Raw genomic sequence first — 19537 nt, forward strand, 5'->3', positions numbered from 1 at the left:
GCCAGCTAATATCCTACTTCAGAATTACTTTTAGTTTGATGCTTTTGGGTATGTGCATTTAGTGCTGGAATTGTGGTTCAATCATCAGAAAGCCCCTAACTAGATCCTTACTCTTCCCCTCTGAGTCTACTCTTCCTCAGCCTAATTGAATGATGCTGACCCATTAGCTGTCACAAAACATAAATTTACCCCTTATATGTCAAACATGACTTGTATTTGTTTTGTAGGGCAGCTACTAAATAGTGTAGTGGTATGTAGCATAAATAATTTTAAGAAGTAACAGCATGCAGTTATTGAATGTTAAGTGGTCTTGGAATTCATTTAGTCAGATTTTTTGGCAACTATAAGATCTCTGGGTTTCAATTCCCAGAATTCCCCAGCCAGCAGAGTTCTGGAAGTTGAAATAGTTATAGTTATAGTTTACTTTATTGTCATTGCACATGATACAACGAAATTAAATGCCGTCTTCAGTGTACATTATAAGTATAAAAATAAAAACACAAACATACATCCTTTACATTCTATGTAATTGTAATCCACACATCTTAAAGTTGCCAAGTTTTAAAAACACTGATCTAGTCCAACATCCTGTCCAGTGCAATAATTTATTACTTAAAAACAAAATTTATTATTTCTCATTACACTTCTGAAAACTATTATTTTGATGTTGTTTCATAAAATTGATGAAATTCTCCAAACTATGTTGTGGATTAAGTCTAATGGATTTCTGGCTTCTTTTCAGAAGTTGTCTCTTTAAAGCTACTGGATGAAATTCTTCTGGAAAATAGTCTTGATATGTAGAAGTCTAAATTTTTTGTTAGTTTAATTATTAAATCAATAGTGTATGTGTTTATTTATTGTCTATCTCAGCATAATTATCTTGAGACCCTGACTGTACTTATGCTTGGCTATTTATTAAATAGCAATATAATGTGGAGGGGTTGTAGCTGATTAGTAAGCTGTTCAACTCTATTACCCTTTGAAGATATGAGAATAATTTTTCTGCATTTCCATACTTGAATCTAAAGACTGGAATAACAGGGTTATTCTCTGTTATCACTGTTTCCACACTTTGGCAGGACCATAGTCTATGTGCAGCGTGGAAGTCAGTACATAATTTTCTGTCTATTTATGAATGTAGATGAATTTGAACCAAAGAAAAGTGCAAAAGTATTTACTCCCCTATTTAAAGAATATGGAAACAAAGAAATAGAACTCCAGTGATAATATATAATTGCCACATTCTGAGTTTCTGTGAATTAGTTCAGCGTCACAAATGATTCACTACAAAACTGGCACATTTCAGTTCCTTCAACATTTGATCATAGAATTCAAGCAACAGCAACTTTGTTCTGTTACATTTATGATCACACTGAATATTTTCTCAGGATAGAATGAGACATATGTGATTTCTAAAAACAAAGATACATTTTAGAACTCTGTGACCCTAAATTTCAATAGCGCTGTGATTTTACTGTCTACTCAAATCATTGGTTCTTTGAAAAATTTTAGTGAGTTTTTGACACTTGGCTATATTTTCTTTTAGTTTTAACTTTTAATGTAGCCATAGCATGCCCATAAATTTTGAAATGATATTTTTAATATTAATCATCACATGAATGCACAATATTTAACAGGATATTCTGGTAAGCTCCTTTACAAATTCTGCTTTTTGTCAGAACTGTATGCCCCTTGTGTACGATCCACACAGTAGCAGTTCAAATCTCCTGCTTTCCTATCTTTCAAACTCTGACACAAACTCAATATGGCAGTACTGTAGGAAAAAGCCCATATTTGCCTTTACCATGTCATCTTCCTGACAAGGACAAGATGCTCTCTTGCTGAACGCTGTTATATTTTTATGACAACTGATTCTCTTCTTGGCTATTCAAATCTATGTTGTGGAGCAAAAAAAAAAAAAAAATCCTAAAAGGTACATTTAATTAAGGAAATTCTTCAGTGCGTGACTCAGATTGCCACACTGGAGGGTGTCACAAACAGAAAGCAGGAAAACGTGTGTTTGTTTCATGAAATATATGTGCCTTATTCTCTTTTGACTGATTATTGAGCAAGACCATAATGATCATTAGAATACCTACAGACCAAATTGTTTCAGATCATTGAAGCAAGTGAATTTACCGTATCTATTTTATGCATGGGGTTTTAATCTAATTTTAAAATAATCCATTTATCCATATTTGTTTGTACTTTAACTGATTCCAAGCAAATCAGCATTCTAGAGCAATATGGTATTGTTATTGTTGTTATAGTCCTTTGAATTATCTTAACTTCTGGACAGGTCCTAGACCTTTTACCTAGACAGGTCCATGTGGGTTTTTTGGCAACATTTTCAGAATGGTTCACCAATACGTTCTTAGGGATAAGACAAAGAGATTGTTTCCAAGTCATCCAATGGCCATTGTGTTTATGGGTGGGGGGGGGGAATAAAACCCTTTAATCACTACACCAGACTGGCTCAAATAGCTGGATATTATACTATTTTGATTGCATATTGAATTTTTATTATTGGTTCCCAGTTCTCACAGCTAATCGCTGCCTCCATCCCCAATCCCAGAGATTTCTGAAACTTGGAACCCAATAATATTGTGTGTGGAAGATTTGACAATATTGAACACGTGTATGTTCAGCATCTGAGCTTGGTGTATGTTACTGAAATAGTGTATCACAACAGTGATGTTACCTAGTCTAGTAACCAAATGTCTGCAAGCACACAACCAAGCTCAGAGAGCACAAAGCACTCCACAATTGTAGTTCTATTTAAATTCATTTGTAACCAGTCCAGGATAACAGCAAGTTATTAGGTAAAATACTAGAGACATCTGTTTTCCACTGATAAGGTTCTGTTGGAATTTTGCAAGAATTACTTCTATTTGCAAAAGCTGTCAATATGTGTTGGGGAGGAGAAAGAAGTTATAAAATTGCAGAATGAATAGAATTTATAATTACAGCATATGTTGCAAATTACATGCAGTGAGATATATAATAGTGTGTGTACTATACAGGTGAAACATGAAAAATTAGAATATTACGCAAAAGTTCATTTATTTCAGTAATGCAACTTAAAAGGTGAAACTAATATATGAGATAGACTCATTACATGCAAAGCGAGATAGTTCAAGCCTTGATTTGTCATAATTTTTATGATTATGGCTTAGAGCTCATGAAAATTCACAATCTCAGAAAATTAGAATATTACATGAAATCAATAAAACAAGGATTGTACATAGAACAATATCGGACCTCTGAAAAGTATAAGCATGCATATGTACTCAGTACTTGGTTTGGGCCCCTTTTGCATCAATTACTGCCTCAATGTGGCGTGGCATGGATGCTATCAGCCTGTGGCACTGCTGAGGTGTTATGGAAGACCAGGATGCTTCAATAGCAGCCTTCAGCTCTTCTGCATTGTTCAGTCTCATGTCTTTCATCTTTCTCTTGGCAATACCCCATAGATTCTCTATGGGGTTCAGGTCAGGCGAGTTTGCTGGCCAATCAAGCACAGTAATCCCATGGTCATTGAACCAGGTTTTGGTACTTTTGGCAGTGTGGGCAGGTGCCACGTCCTGCTGAAAAATGAAGTCGGCATCCCCATAAAGCTCATCTGTGGAAGGAAGCATGAAGTGCTCCAAAATCTCCTAGTAGACGGCTGCGTTGACCCTGGACTTAATGAAGCACAGTGGACCAACACCAGCAGATGACATGGCTCCCCAAATCAACACAGACTGTGGAAACTTCACACTGGACTTCAAGCATCTTGCAGAGTGTGCCTCTCCAGTCTTCCTCCAGACTCTGGGTCCTTGGTTTCCAAATGAGATGCAAAAGTTGCTCTCATCAGAAAAGAGGACTTTGGACCACTGAGCAACAGACCAGTTCTTTTTTTCTTTAGCCCAGGTAAGATGCTTCTGACGTTTGTTGTTCAGGAGCGGCTTGACAAGAGGAATACGACATTTGAAGCCCATGTCCAGGATCCGTCTGTATGTGGTGGCTCTTGATGCACTGACTCCAGTCTCAGTCCACTCCTTATGAAAGTCCCCAACACTTTTGAGTGGCCTTTTCCTGACAATCCTCTCCAGGCTGCGGTCATCCCTGCTGCTTGTGCACCTTTTTCTTCCACATTTTTGCCTTCCACCTAACTTTCTATTAATGTGCTTCGATATAGCACTTTGGGAACATCCAACTTCTGTTGCAATTACTTTTTGAGGCTTTCCCTCCTTATGGAGGGTGTCAATGATGGTTTTCTGCACAACTGTCAGGTCAGCAGTCTTTCCCATGATTGTGATTCCTACTGAACCAGACTGAGAGACCATTTAAAGGCTTAGGAACCCTTTGCAGATGTTATGGCTTACTTAACTGATTAGAGTGGGACACTTTGAACCTAGAATATTGAACCTTTTCACAATATTCTAATTTTTTGAGATTGTGAATTTGGGGTTTTCATGAGCTGTAAGCCATAATCATCAAAAGTATGACAAATCAAGGCTTGAACTATCTCACTTTGCATGTAATGAGTCTATCTCATATATCAGTTTCACCTTTTAAGTTGCATTACTGAAATAAATTAACTTTTGCCCGATATTCTAATTTTTCGAGTTTCACCTGTATATATAAAAGTAGCTCCCACTGCAATGATTGGAGGTTACTTTAAAATTCAGAGGAAATCATTGAATCAGAAATTTAAAATGACGCATTAATTAGTATGATGGATTACATACCAGGGTTCTGAAGGAGCTGGCAGATGTTATTTCAGAACCATTGTATTAAATCTTAAAAAAATAAAATCCTAGAGCACCAGGGAACTACCAGAGGATTGGAAAGGAGCTGATGTGGGTCCCATCTTCAAAACAAAAGGTGGGGGGTGGGAAATAAACTCAGGAAACTACAGACTAATCAGCCTAACATCAATACCTGGGAAGATACCGGAAGTAATAATATTTTTTTAAAAAACAGACCTGTGAATATCTAGAAACAAAGTTATAACTAGTAGCCAGCACGGGTTTGTTAAAAACAGATCATGCCAAACCAATCTTATTTTATTCTTTGATAGAGTGACCAAATTAGTAGACCAGAGAAATACTGCAGACATAGTATACTGAAGTCTTTCAGCAAGGCGTTCAACAAAGTAGACCATAACCTACTTCTTGGTAAACTAGAAAAATGTGGGATAGACAGCATCACCACCTAATGGATTTGTAACTGACTGACAAACCGTACTCAACGAGTAGTCCTTAATGGTACTACATCTACATGGAGGGAAGGAAGCAGCGGGGGTACCATAAAGTTCTGTCTTAGGCCCGGTACTCTTCAATATTTTCATAAATGACTTAGATGAGGGAAGAGAAGGGGAACTCATCAAATTTGCAGATGATACTAAGTTGGCAGGAATAGCCAACAACCCAGAAAGCAAGCTCAGGATCAAAAGGATCTTGACAGATTTGAACAATGGGCCCTATCCAACAACATGAAATTTAATGTGGGGGGGAAAGGAAGGTTTTACACCTAGGCAGGAAAAACCAAAGGTACAAGTACAGATTATGCAAAACTTGGCTCAAAAACAGTAACTGTGAGAGGGACCTTGGAATCCTAGTGGATGATTGCTTAAACACGAACCAGCAGTGTGCAGCAGCAGCCAAAAAAGCTTATACAATCCTTGGTTGTATAAACAGAAGCATAGAATCAAAATCATGTGAAATATAAATAAATTATTTCTTGTGAAATAATTCTCTATACTAGATAGTATCTTTCCATCATAAACTTACATTGTTGTATTGTTCATGGTGTTTTAATTTATAAATAATTTAATTATTCAATTTTAATTTTAATAATTTCTACATTCTTGCCTTTCATAAACTGCTAGCAGATAGTGGGTTTTTTCCTCTCTTGTCTAGTAATTTACAGGGATTTTGCTTCTCAAATCTTTTTTTTTTTAAAGTAATTTTTATTCAACATTTACATCTTTAACAACCTTGTTACATTTTTACAGCTTTCCGATACCAGAATCATTGATATGATCTATAACCAACTATATATACATACATTTTATATATTACTTACTCATTTCTATATTCACTACAATTTATACCTATCTATTACACAATAACTATTTCATTCCTCTATAATATCTTCTCTTATGTTTATACATTTATACATTAATTTTGGATTGTTTCTCCAACCAGTTATACACTTCTCAAATCTTTACAGTATATGATTAAGTACTAGCTGTTCTCAACTCATCTGTCCATCCATACCAATGAGATTAGAGCAACAAAATGTCATTAGTGTAATGTTGATCACAGTGGCCCGATAAGTGGAAGCAATAAAAATGTCTAGTTGAGGAGTTAGATTTTAGGCATTAGAAGTTTTCAAAAAGTCAATATGGCAATTGCAGCAATGGTATTGAAGCCCCTACATCTTGATATTCTAAGCATGTGGGTCAGAGTTTAAATTGTGATGTCATGATCACCATCATGATTTTTGTGACATGCCCTCCCAGATGTCTTCAATTACCATCATATATATTACTTTGCTACAGCACCTACTGTGTGCTAGGAATGTGATCAAGGAAGTCTTTGCAACCCCCTTATCAGTAGGAGTCATTTCTTTGTTATTTCTTGCAGGGTGGAGAGGGTAGCATTTTTTAGATTTCCATTCTTCACATTTATTTTTGGTCTTTTTTTGTGTGTGTTTATTCCCTTTGGTGTCTTCTAGTTAGTCTTGACTCTTAGTGATTGCCTGTACTAGCTTTTGGCAAGATTTCACGTAGGCAGGAAAAACCAAAGGCACAAGCACAGATTAGGTGAAACCTGGCTCAAAAACAGTAATTGTGAGAGGAACCTTGGAGTCCTAGTGGACAATCACTTAAACATGAGCCAACAATGTGCGGCGACAGCCAAAAAAGCTACTACAATCCTTGGTTGTATAAACAGAGGGATAGAATCAAAAGCAAGTGAATTGCCCTCTTCCTAGGGCTGAGAGAAAGTGACTGGCCCAAGGTCACGTAGTAGGCTATCCTCATCGTATCCCCATTTCTAGCTTTGTGCTTTAATGACTGTACCAGATTGGTTTTTGTTCTTCAGATTAAACATGGAAATAGAACAGCCAATCATGCTTGTGATGTGGAGTGTAGCTATATGGACAAGGAAATAGAACATATTTGCCTTGGGTGCTTGGGAAGGGCAATGTTCAGGTAATCAGAATTCAGGAAAGTTCTGGCTCATTTTCTTCAGATAGGGAGCAAGCTGAAGAACTCTCAAAGGTGCTTTTTCAAGAGGCAATTGGACTTTCTGGTCCAGAAAGTCCATTTGCCTCTTGAAAAAGCATCTTTGGGACAACCATGACCTGGATGACTGAGAATCTCGATAGACATTAAGCTGGAGAACTGATTTCAGAAATGTTGATTGTAGTCTTTGCAAATCTTGGAGAGGGTGTAGGGAACTGGAAAAGAGCAAATATAGTCATAGTATGAAACAAAGGGAAATTACCAACTAGTTTACTGCTCCTGAATAAGAAAATTACTGACTAGTTTACTGTCTCCTGAATAAGTATTAGAACAGATGGTTGGGTGAAATGTTTGTGACTATTTAGAAAAGAATATCTGACGTTACCAGGATCAGCATAAGGATATCCAAAAGAGGTCTTTTTATGACAGAATAACTAGTTTAATATATCAAGGAAATGATAAGGATACAGTAAAAATTGATCTCGGTGAAATATTTGACAAAATCTCTCATCATATTCTTGTGGACATGATGAATGAATATTACATAGAAAGTACTACATCTAAACAGGTTTACAATTGGTTGAACAACCGCACCTATAGGGTGTTAATAAATGATTCTGCACTTAATCTGGACAAAAATATAGATTAGAATCTCCCAAAGCTCTATATTTGACTTTTGCTCTTTGCTATCTTTACAAGAAACCTAAAGAATGAAATGAAAGGGATGTTTTCTTAATCTGGGTGATGCCAAGCAAAGGGGATTGGTTAATATGACCAATTATTCAAAAAGGTTAGAAAAAAAATATATGGAGAAAAGAATTTAGAGCTTCTGGTGAATTAACAGCTGGACGCCAGCAAGCAGAATGATTGCAGCAGCTAAAAATGGCAGTAAAACCTGAGGCTACATTAAGAGAAGCATTCTGTCCAGTTTTGTGTGCAGATCTTCCAGATCATTTGCATTTTCAGATATCAGAGAAGTGTCATCTACATAGTACAGTTTACTGATGTTTCTTTCTCCAGTTTTGATACCACATTTCTCTTCTTCCACTCCAGCTTCCTTCAATATATACAGTATTCAGCACATAAGTAGTATACATAGGAGAAGCCAAGGACTAAGGAGAGTGTATGCAGCCTTGTCTTACTCTTAGGCTAACCTGGAGTTAGTCTGCGTTGCTATATTCTGTCCAGGCTGTGGCTTTCTGTCATATATGGATTTTGCAGGGGACAACCAGTGGTTCTGGGATTCCCAGTTCTTCAAGGTCATTCCACAACTTGATATGATGATATTATCAAAGGCTTTTCTAAAATCAGTAAAGCACCTATTTACTTCTTGTTTGCATATTTTTTTTACTTGAGGCTTTAGCAGTTACCCATATTTTTCGGACTATAAGACACACCTTAGATTTTGGGGAGGAAAATAAGAAAAAAGCTGATTGGCAGGTGGATCGGCCTCCTGGAATATCCCCAATCAGCTGTTCCCAGAGGTGAATTTTAGCAACAAGTTCCTTGGTTGTGAGCTCTGTGCCTTGCTTTTTTTTCAGCCTCTGAAACTTCTGAAACTCCATTTCAGAAAAAACTTTCTTTTCTGCCTCTGAAAGCCTCTGAAACAGAGTTTCAGAAAAAAAGCCTCTGAAGCTCTGTTTGGGGCTTTTTTTCTGAAGCTCTGTTTGGAGGCTTTTTTTCTGAAGCTCTGTTTGGAGGCTTTTTTTCTGAAGCTCTGTTTGGGGGCTTCTCTTCTGAAGCTTCATTTCTGATGCTTTTTTCAGCCCCGAAACCTCCGTTTGAGAAGTTGGGCGGGGCTACATTCCAAGTATAAGACGCACCCAGATTTTCAGCCTCTTTTTTGGGGGGAAAAAGGTGCATCTTATACTCCGAAAAATACAGTACCCAGTGTAACCAGCAATTACAGGTTATCCTTGACTTATGACCACAATAGTCATAAGTCTATTTTGACTTTTGGTTCTTTTTTGCAAATATTTCTTCAATGGGTAGTAGCTGTAGAACGTTATTGTCTATCCAGTTTGCACAGAACTTTCTTCCATTTTTAATTAGGGAACAGAGAAACATTACAGCAGCACAGCAGGATGCAGGAAAATGTACCTGCAGATGTCAGTACAGTCCCTCCTCCAAGTCATATAACAATAAAAAATCCTGCAGCTAATCCCCGACGAATGCGACGGCTTATTGCTGAAGATCCTGAATGGAATCTAGCCATAGTTCCACAGCTGACAGAGCTCTGCATCCAGCACATAATCAACAATTTTGAAAGTAAGTCACACAGCTTTCCTATATAAATTTGGTTGCTGAAGAAGTATCATTTAATACAGCTTGGAAATATCTGTTATTGAGTGTCAATTGAGGAAAAAGGAAATTAGATGGGATGACTTTTTAAAATCTGTTAAACAGTTGTACCACAGACCAAATCCCTGCTAACATTGCTAGTCAACTCATTTAATTCATAATTTTGCCTAATTTGAATAATTGCCATCTCTGCTGTAACATGCTATATGAACCCTAATGATTTAAGATACTCCCTCTGTCTGAGAATGGCAGTTTTATGAAGACAACTAAATATTCTAAATAATGTTCTCATCATGCTCACAAAACTGGGAAGATTTTCTGGAAGTCATATTAAAACAGCACACTCTAAGCCTACTCTAAGTGACATATAGATAAATCGGTGAAAAGCTGTCTATAATCTCTTGAAATTTCTTTCCAACCAGACAATCCTATCTTGGAAAGGCTACTTCCTGATCACCAAAAGAAAGTGCTAGAAAAGATTTCCACAAGCCTACCCCTTACGGTGACAGCAAATTTGATCAGCGATGAAGGCTACTGGAAACGGTGCTGTACTGGAAGATGGACAGTTTGTGATGTATCCGCTTATGGAGACAGTTGGAAACGGATGTTTTTTGAACGCCATTTGGAAAACATTTTGAAGTTTTACATTCCAGATACTACTAGTCCCAACAAAGTTCTCGACCTCATTCCACTCTGCAAGGAATACGTGAAAAAGTTAGAGATTGACCAGTTCCTTCCACCGGTGAAACTAGATCAAAAGAAGGAAGATGAAGATGTCTCTGATACTGAAAGTGATGCTGGAATAGACGAACCTTCTATGGACCATTTTGATTTGAGTCTGCTTGTTCCTGCACTCCTTCATCTTGAGGAGCTGCATCTTTCATATGGTGTTAAAGACTGTGGCATGAATTTTGAATGGAATCTTTTTGAATTCACTTATCGAGATTGTTGCTCACTGGCCAGTGCTATTAAGAAATGCCCAACTCTAAAAGTAATTTTTCTAATGCAGTATCATAGTCTTATATAATCTTAAACATAAAATGAGAATGCCTCAAAATCATAAACTAGCCTGAATCTTGCTCTGACACAGTTCTTCCATGGTAAGACGCTGGGCTTCTCAACTGGAAAGCCTACAGCCCAGGTTTGAGACCTGAGCAATGCGCATTGGGGTGAGTTCCAGATCTCACCCCAGCTGCTGCCAACCTAGCAATTAGAAAGCATGGCAAATGCGAATACATAAATAGGTATCACTTCGGTGGGAAGGTAACAGCACTCCATGAGGTCATGCTGGTCACATGACCACAGAAACATCTTTGGACAGCGCTGACTAGATGGTCCTTCAAATGGAGATGAGCACTGCCCTCTATAGTCAGCAATGACTAGCGGAATAAAATCCGCAGGGACTCCTTTTACCTTTAAGATGAAAATTTAGGATTGCTAAAATTGCCTCAGAGTTGCAGTGCTGGCATAGGGCAACTTCTACTGTTTACCTGTGTTATCATAAATCTTCCCAAATAAAATCTAGATTAAATTGCAGAAAAGGAACTTTTAAACTTCTTTCATTAGAAGGCTCCTCAATCCAATTTATGGACTAATACAACTTTAAAAAAAAAAACACAAGAAAATAATAAATTCAAACACCGATCTTAAAGGTTTCTTCTAAGGCTTGGCTCTAAGTATGTATAGTCTGTAGAATTTTTTAAAGTTGCTGTTCCCCCAAATACTAAAGACATCTACATTAGAAGAAAATAAGAGCTGTGTGGATACAGTGGTGGAATTCAAAATTTTTTACTACCAATTCTGTGGGCGTGGCTTGGTGGGCGTGTTGTGGCTTGGTGGATATGACTTGGTGGGCATGGCAGGGGAAGGATACTGCAAAATCTCCATTCCCACCCCACTCCAGGGGAAGGGTACTGCAAAATCTTCATTCCCTCCCACTCCTGGGGGAAGGATATTGCAAAAATCTCCATTCCCACCCCACTCTGGGACCAGCTAGCGGTGGTATTTGCCGGTTCTCCAAACTACTCAAAATTTCCGCTACCGCTTCTCCAGAACCTGTCAGAACCTGCTGAATAGCACCCCTGTGTGGATAGATAAAGGGAAAACTGATGTTCTTGTAGACTTTCCAGTTCTACATCCCCAAACTATCATAAGCAGTCATAGACACTACACTTTGATTTATAACACTCCAAAAGAATGGTATTTTTTCTAATCATTATCAATTTGCTCAGATGGGTCATTATCGTTTTAATCACAGCTTTGTTTAGAGGTAACAGAAAAAATATCTTTCAGTAGAAATTATCTGAAGAAATACAGGCAAAGGAAATTACATAACTGCCTACATGCCAGGAGCATTCAAGTAATATTATGTGGATGCCAATTGTTTTGAGTATCTAAGGCACAATCACATTTTCTTTTTTATTGGTTATTTAAATGCCAATATAAACCCTGCTGTTCTGATGCTGCTGCACAACTGATAATGTGATTTCCTCCTCCCACAAAACGTGGCTAAAAGAATGAAATAGAAACAAATAATTTTCTAGGGTAGGATAGACTCCATCAGACTCAAAACTCTGTATGATTCAAATCCTCATTTTTCAGCCCAAAGCCCACCCCCTGAACCATAATTCTTTAAAATTTATTTCACAATTTCTCACCAGTTTTGCCACTTCATAAATAAGCACATCATTGGGGGAGGGGGGTGGAATCCATTCCCTTCTACTCTAAATCCATCTTTGCTCACAGGTGTACTTGATCTGGTCCTCAACTGTTCCCAAAATATTACATTTTACCCTTAGGCATCAAATACCCTGCCTGCCTTTGTTTTAGGCCTCTAGAACAGTGGTGGGTTGCTACCAGTTCTCCCCAGTTCTTGCGAACTGGTAGTGGAATTTTTGAGTAATTCGGAGAACTGGTAAATACCACCTCTGCCTGGCCCCACCCCCAATCTATTCGCTGCCTCCCAAGTCCCAGCTGATCGGCTAGAAGCCCTTCTTTGTAAAGGGCTCCCTTGACAAAGAAGAGAAAAAAAAACAAGACACCATAGCTTTAAATTGAGAAGCCAAGAAGCCTCCCAACTGATCGGCTAGAACCGATCCACTCCTTGTAAACCGCTCGGTGGTGGTAGATTGGCAATTGAGGCCAAGCTGCCTGAAAGTGGTTTTTGATGCTCTTGGTGGTGGCAGAGTGGCAAAAAACTGTTTAAACTCTTGCTGCAGCGCTTAAAAGGGCCGCTCTACAGCTGATCAGCGGTAAAAGGCAGTGTGGTGGTAGACAAGTGCACTCCAAAAACAAATAGGTAGACCGGTATGACTCTGCAAGCAGTTAAAAGCCTGGTAGACCAGTACCTCTGCTAAATCCTAAAGAATTGTTTGGTCAAAAAACTTACAGTGACACTGAGATAATGGAACAGACAATGGCTGAAAGGCAGATCTGCTAGAGATGTTTCTCTCAGGCCAACTGAGTTGAAACTGGGCCTGGGAGGAAGGAACAAGGGGCGTGGTCAAAAAACTATGACTCCCCTTGACATGAGTGACATTGGGTTGACCATGCGTACCCAGTCACATGGCCATCAAGCCACACCCACTGTCACATGGCCATCAAGCCATGCCCACAAAATAAGCCACACCCACAGAACCGGTATTAAAAAAAATTAGAACCCGCCCCTGATCTAGAATGAAAAAAAAAGGGTCTCACTGGAAATATGTTAACATCTTTATAAATGCATGTGACCTGATTGTGTTTTTGCAGGTATTCAAGCTGACCCGGAGCAAAGTGGATGATGATAAAGCCAGGATACTGATCCTACACCTATTAGACCACCCTTCATTGGTAGAATTAAACTTTTCCCACAATTTGATTGCAGACAGAGGAGCACGAGCTATTGGCAAGCTAATTAACCGCAGTAAGATGGTAACGCTTAACATCTGTGATAACAGGATACGGGCTCAAGGAGCCCAGGCTATAGCTCATGCGCTGTCCAAGAATTCTATATTGACGTCCCTCGATTTCCGCCTCAACTGCATTGAGGATGAAGGAGGCCAAGCCATTTGCCATGCCTTGTTGCTTAACAGTACACTGATGACTCTTCACTTGGGTGGCAATGAATTGTCAGAGCCAACAGCTACCCTTTTCTCTCAAGTCTTGGCTCAGAACACTACTTTGTCTCATATCAACCTCTCCTGCAATCATATTGGACTGGTAGGTATCCTTTTTGAAACGGGAGTATATGTTTCTTCTGACACAGTGCTTGGATTTTTTTGAAGTATTGTGTTACAATCTTCTCAGGAAATTAGATCTGGAGGATAAAACTGGGACATAACGGGGCTCCCCTTGGAGAGCACCCGGAGGCTCCAACTGGTCCAGAATGCGACCGCGCGGGTGATTATGGGAGCGACATGGCGCTCCTATGTAACACCTCTCCTGCGTGAGCTGCACTGGCTCCTGGTGGTCTTCTGGGTGCGATTCAAGGTGTTGGTTACTATCTTCAGAGCGCTCCATGGCTTAGGACCTGGGTACTTACGAGATCGCCTTCTGCTACCGATAGCCTCCCACTGGCCAGTACGTTCCCACAGAGAGGGACTCCTCGGGGTGCCGTTGGTCAAACTATGTCGACTGGTGAGTCCCAGGGAGAGATCCTTCTCTGTGGGAGCACCTGCCCTCTGGAAAGAATTGTCCCGGGATTTACGGATGATCCCTGACCTAGGCACCTTTCGTCGTGCCCTCAAGACGCTATTGTTTCAACAAGCTGAGCTGGCCTGAATACCTAGATCAATTTTAAGTTATATGGGTTGTCTTTGTTTTAATTGAAATGGGCCAAATTATTTAATTCCTTTTAAACTGTTTTAAATTTTATATGTGTTCGTTTTTATTTTTTGGCTGTGCACCACCCTGAGTCCTTCGGGAGAAGGCAGGTATAAAAATGAATTAATTAATTAATTAATTAAATAAATAAATAAATAAATAAATAAATAAATAAATAAATACATCATATTGGTTGGGAAGGAAATTGGCCTGGCCTAGACATTCAGGAGAATTCCCAGACATAAAAGGCATTACAGAGACAGGTTCTTAGCAGAGAACAGTTGACTTTTCTTCCTGTAGAAAACAAGGCCAATAGATAAAACTTTATTTTCTTCTCCTCAGTCTTTGGCTGTCTTAAAAAAAATGCAGGGTTTTTATGCAACAACTGGCAGTTGGAAACCCTGACAAATAAGAATTCTGATAAAGAAAAAAGAAAGGTAGTGTTTATTTTTCCTGGAGTCCTTGAGTATGTCTTGGCAAGGATCTCTAAAACAGGGATCCTGAACCGCCGGTCGGTGGACTGGCACCGGTTCATGGCATGTCAGAAACTGGGCTGCACAAACAAGCGAAGCCCCATCCGTGGGATGCAGGCAGCATGCGAAACCACGACCCCTCCGGTCTGTGGAAAAACATTTCTCCACCGAACCAGTCCCTGGTGCCCAAAAGGTTGGGGGCTGCTGCTCTAAAACATCCCTTTCTACATTAGTTATTTGCTAAGGTGCCTCAGGTCCAAAATAGGCAGCAAAGCAAAAAATGCTGCTGTGCTGGAAGCCACTTCCTATAACGCTTATGTAGAAAGCAGCGCAGATAGCTGGACAACCAGCAATGTGAGGAGAAGCCAAGGTGACCCAGCATTACTGTTCTCATTTGAGAACTATCTCGTTTGAGAACTCAGTTGAGAACTATTTGAGAATTATGACACAATAAGGAGTCTTTTTTGCTCTAAAGTTGGCTTTTGTTTTTAGAAAGCAGTCCATTTGACTTGCAATTGTATCTGCAGATTAAAATACTATAATACAATATATTCTATTCAGATGTAGTCAAATACCATTATCATTCTTTGGCAGATTAAATGTTGGCCTAGAGAGCATGTTTGGCTAATAATGAAGGCATCAGGCTGGAAACCAAGTGACCTAGGTCTACTCCCAGCCTGGGCACAATGCCAATGAGGTGACTTGGGGCTGGTCACTTTCTCTCAGTCCTAGGAAGGAGGCAATGGCAAACCACTTCTAAAAAAACTTTCCAAGAAAACTGCAGGGACTTTTGCAAAGAATTTCTGAGAACCAGACATGATAAGAAAAAAAGTGTTGACCTGGGTAGTTCCAGGCTTATAGGCTAAGCTTATAGTACTGCAGAAGTTATCTTTGTTGCAGGGATCAGATTAGTGAACAAATCAGTCTGGTTAACTTCTGTAAGTACATACTTTTGCAATTCAGCATTAGACACCATTTCATTGTAACATTAAGTTGCTTGCATTTGCCAAGCTTGGCTTTTCAACGGAAGCATTTTGTTGCTTGCCTTGGATTTCAGACATTGCTTGATTCTCTTCCCTATTTTGGCAGCCAAACTAGTATTTAGACAGTGGCCTCCAACTTTTTGGGCCCCAAGGAGCTGTTCCATGGAGAGAGGTTTTTCCATGGACAGGAGGGGGTGTGGTTTCACATCAGTGGTGGATTTCAAAATTGTTTACTACCGGTTCTGTGGGCATGGCTTGGTGGGTATGGCAGGGGAAGGATACTGTAAAATCTCCATTGCCAACCCACTCCAGGGGAAGGATACTGTAAAATCTCTATTTCGTCCCGATCAGCTGGGACTTGGAAGGCAGAGAATAGATGGGGGCGGGGCCAGTCAGAATTTTTACTATCGGTTCTCCGAACTACTCAAAATTTCTGCTACTGGTTCTCCAGAACTGGTCAGAACCTGCTGAAACTTACTTCTGTTTCACATGCTGCCTGCATCCCACAGGTACAGCTTCGCTTGCTTGCACGGCCTAGTTGCTAGCATGCCACGGACCAGTGCTGGCTCACGGACTGTGGGTTGGGAACCCCTGATTTAGACTATCAGCATCTCAGTAGCTTATATACCAAATACATAATGCACACATTGGTTATAACATTAATATAATTTCAGAATACAACTAAAATATCAATAAGATACCTTCTTTATGGCTTTGCAGTTATAAGTTTTCAAGAAATGGCAATGCATCTTTTGAGAGCCGATAAGATTTTATGTAAAAACTACAAATATAAATACAAATGAGAAGTATTCTCAATTTCCAGATGACTATTATATATAATCATTAATCTAACATTGTGATTGATGGCTTTATTTTAAAAGCTCAGAATTCAGAACAGTAATAGAATTCAGAACAGGGAATTAATAAAGTCACATCAGCTCCTGTCAAAGGATCACCGTGTTGATTTCATTCCTCAATTTCAATAATATTCCTGTCTATTTTGTGACTGCCTTTAGAACCTATCTAGTAGCACATGTGTCATGGTGCCATTTGATAATTCTCATTATGCCAATATTGCTTTTATGGACCTGCATAGGTGCATTAGAGTTGAAGGAGTTAATGGACTTTTTTTACTCTTTCTTCATGCATGTCAAAGCTTTGAAGAATTGCCTACCATAGCCACCTAGTATTTTCTAAGTAAATCCTTTATTATCTCCTGACAACATAATGAAGCAATAGGAATATCTAGCTGTGGTTGCATCTTCACAACTGAGAGCATAATCCATAAAATCCATTATGTGAGCAGTTATCTTTAAATTGCAGTAGGCTGGCAAAAGGCATCATGGACACAGATTTGGGATCACAGTAACTCAAAATAAAAAAAAAATACCCAAACTACTTTTTATTCTGTTCTTGAGCAGAGTAAAACCTATTCAGTGCAGCTGAGCCTGCCCTGAGAAATATTCTAGGCTGCTCTGATTTCCCACACAACAGAGTTGAAAGCCCAACCACCCCCAGAGGAAGGGCATAATTTTAGTCTAGGTTTTGGGAAAGAATTTGAGTGCCCTGAAAGTTCAGAAAAACACTGGAAATGAGCTAGAATGAAACCAGACCCATTTTTTCCCCCCAGCATTACATACCAGGAAAAAGAGTTCAGTTGTAGAAACTTCTTAGAGGCATTAGGTGAAAATGAGTTATGGATTGGGGGAAAGTACATGCACATTTTACAATATCTCAAAAGGAATTTCAAGAAGAATGCTCTTCAGGCTACTTTTGTACATTTTAAAGTTCTGAAAGGCTATTTGGTCTTCATCTTAAGTCTCTTTATTGATTTCAGGATGGAGGGAAGCAATTGCTGGAAGGCATGTCTGATAACAAGACAGTAGTGGAATTTGACCTCAGACTGGCAGAGGTGGGACAAGAGAGTGAATATCTTATTAACCAGACGATAAAAGCCAATCAGGAATTAGCCCGTCTCAGAAACCTGCACCATTCCACCACATAACATGAATCACAAACTATTGAGGAAAAACTTCCTGCGTAGTATAGTTTTGATGTTGCATTTGTTTAAACATTTGTTTAAGCATCTGTTTTTAGGTAATCATTGTAATCAAAGCTATTTGTTCTCAGATTATGATTGAATGGATGTAACTCCATATTCTCCTACTAGTTTGGTGAAGTTTTTGCACATCTCTTGGATTCATGCTCTTGGATAATTAAGCTTGTAACTAAGCCCAAGCATGTAACTGAAATAACTATATACAATATTCCTGTTTAGATTTGCATCTTTGTTTTTTTTCATTCTTCTGTTATTTTTCTTTGGTCAATTTTAAATGGTAAATTTCTCATAATGTATAAAGCACACAGTGAATATTATTTATAATTTAACCATTCGTTTTAAATAGCTTAGCTTGCCAATCTGGAAATCAAACATTATACACTGAATATGTAACTACTGTTGTTAAACAAAAAGGAAAAATTCCAGGTCAAATACTTCTTATCAATTATCAGATTTTATTTAAAACCTGTTAGATTTGATAGAACTTTAACTGTTTTCCTTTTCTTCATTTACTTCCTATCTCCCTTTTACTTATTTCTCTTCTCCCCTTTTTATTGGTATTTTTTTATTAAATGAGGATATGATAAAGTAAGCAGTAAAACAGATTTTAAAAAATAAGTATAAAGATTCAGCTTCTCCTAGGCTTTATTTTAAAGCTTTCTAAGGAATTGATAGCACAAGGCTCAGTCCAGGTGCTGTTCTGTTTTCAGTCTGCTTTCAGTCTTAATAAATATCAGCATTAATGCAAGGAAAGTTTCAGTTTGAGCCCACAATGAATGATGCTTAATGTGAGATTTAGAAATTGCAAGATCAGAAGCAAAGGGCCTAAATCTAAATTGGTCTATTATAAATACAGTATATGGCCCTCAGCCAATTATTCTGGCACACAAGTAGGAAGAAGAGGCATAAGATTTGAATCTTGACTGTACTAGATGTGACACTATTGGTATGAGTCATGGAGTTGGTTTACTCGATACTAATAGCTTTATTAGTATCTATAATAAAACTGTCTTATCAAGAACTATGTCCTTGAATCTCTGCCTCTGAGCTTTCTAGTTCTATATCAGTCTTAAGTACAGCCTAAAATTTAATCCTACAAGTGACCTTGAATTACAGTATTACATAATTCTGTCATTACATAATATACAAATACATATCAGCTTTAGTTAGCGATATCAAATTTCTATTTTTACTCAATTAAACTTGGGCAGAAAAATGTATTATACATATGACGATATGCTTCTTAATCACTGCCTGAAAACATTTTAGCGCATATCTGTAGCCAGTACAACCTTTTAGCAGTTTAAATAAGGATTGGTGCAGCAAATAGTCAATTTCAGCTGCTGAGAGACAATAAAGTACCAGATCAGAAAAAGCAGGAACTACTCCAGAAACTGACATAAGGGAAATAATCAGACAAAAGAGCAAGATCAATAGATTACAGTGGTTGCCAGAAGTATGAAAAGTAGAAGATATTCTACATTACTGGATCACAGGGACGACTCTCACCCTGGTCACCACTTCTTTACCTTCCTACCATCAATAAGGAGATATAGAAGCATAACAGGGGTGGGTTCTACTTACCTTTACTACTGGTTTGCAACGGGGCTGCATGCATGCGCAGAAGCTTCCTGATGATGTTGGGGTCGGTGGGCGGAACCTCCCACTGGTTTTACTACCG

The 19537-nt window shown here is 38.6% G+C and overlaps 1 protein-coding gene across 1 annotated transcript; it reads left to right on the forward strand.

Moving 5' to 3' along the window:
* The first annotated feature begins 9321 nt into the window (after positions 1-9321).
* On the forward strand, positions 9322-17802 carry TCTE1 (t-complex-associated-testis-expressed 1). The gene is made up of 4 exons (XM_070949964.1): positions 9322-9505; positions 9961-10529; positions 13289-13738; positions 17635-17802. The coding sequence occupies exons 1-4, from the start codon at positions 9322-9324 to the stop codon at positions 17800-17802; spliced, it is 1371 nt and encodes a 456-aa protein (XP_070806065.1).
* The last annotated feature ends 1735 nt before the right edge of the window (positions 17803-19537 follow it).

This window comes from Pituophis catenifer, unplaced genomic scaffold (assembly GCF_029215685.1).
Source record: "Pituophis catenifer annectens isolate HBS135680 unplaced genomic scaffold, rPitCat1.0.hap2 SCAF_1, whole genome shotgun sequence".
Taxonomy (NCBI): domain Eukaryota; kingdom Metazoa; phylum Chordata; class Lepidosauria; order Squamata; family Colubridae; genus Pituophis; species Pituophis catenifer.

Excerpts from the sequence above, each read along its gene's own strand:
- TCTE1 (XM_070949964.1), top strand. The coding sequence starts at position 9,322 with ATGCAGGAAAATGTACCTGCAGATGTCAGTACAGTCCCTCCTCCAAGT. Across the intron at positions 9,506-9,960 it reads CATAATCAACAATTTTGAAA|ACAATCCTATCTTGGAAAGG; the intron begins GTAAGTCACACA and ends CTTTCCAACCAG. Across the intron at positions 10,530-13,288 it reads AGAAATGCCCAACTCTAAAA|GTATTCAAGCTGACCCGGAG; the intron begins GTAATTTTTCTA and ends GTGTTTTTGCAG.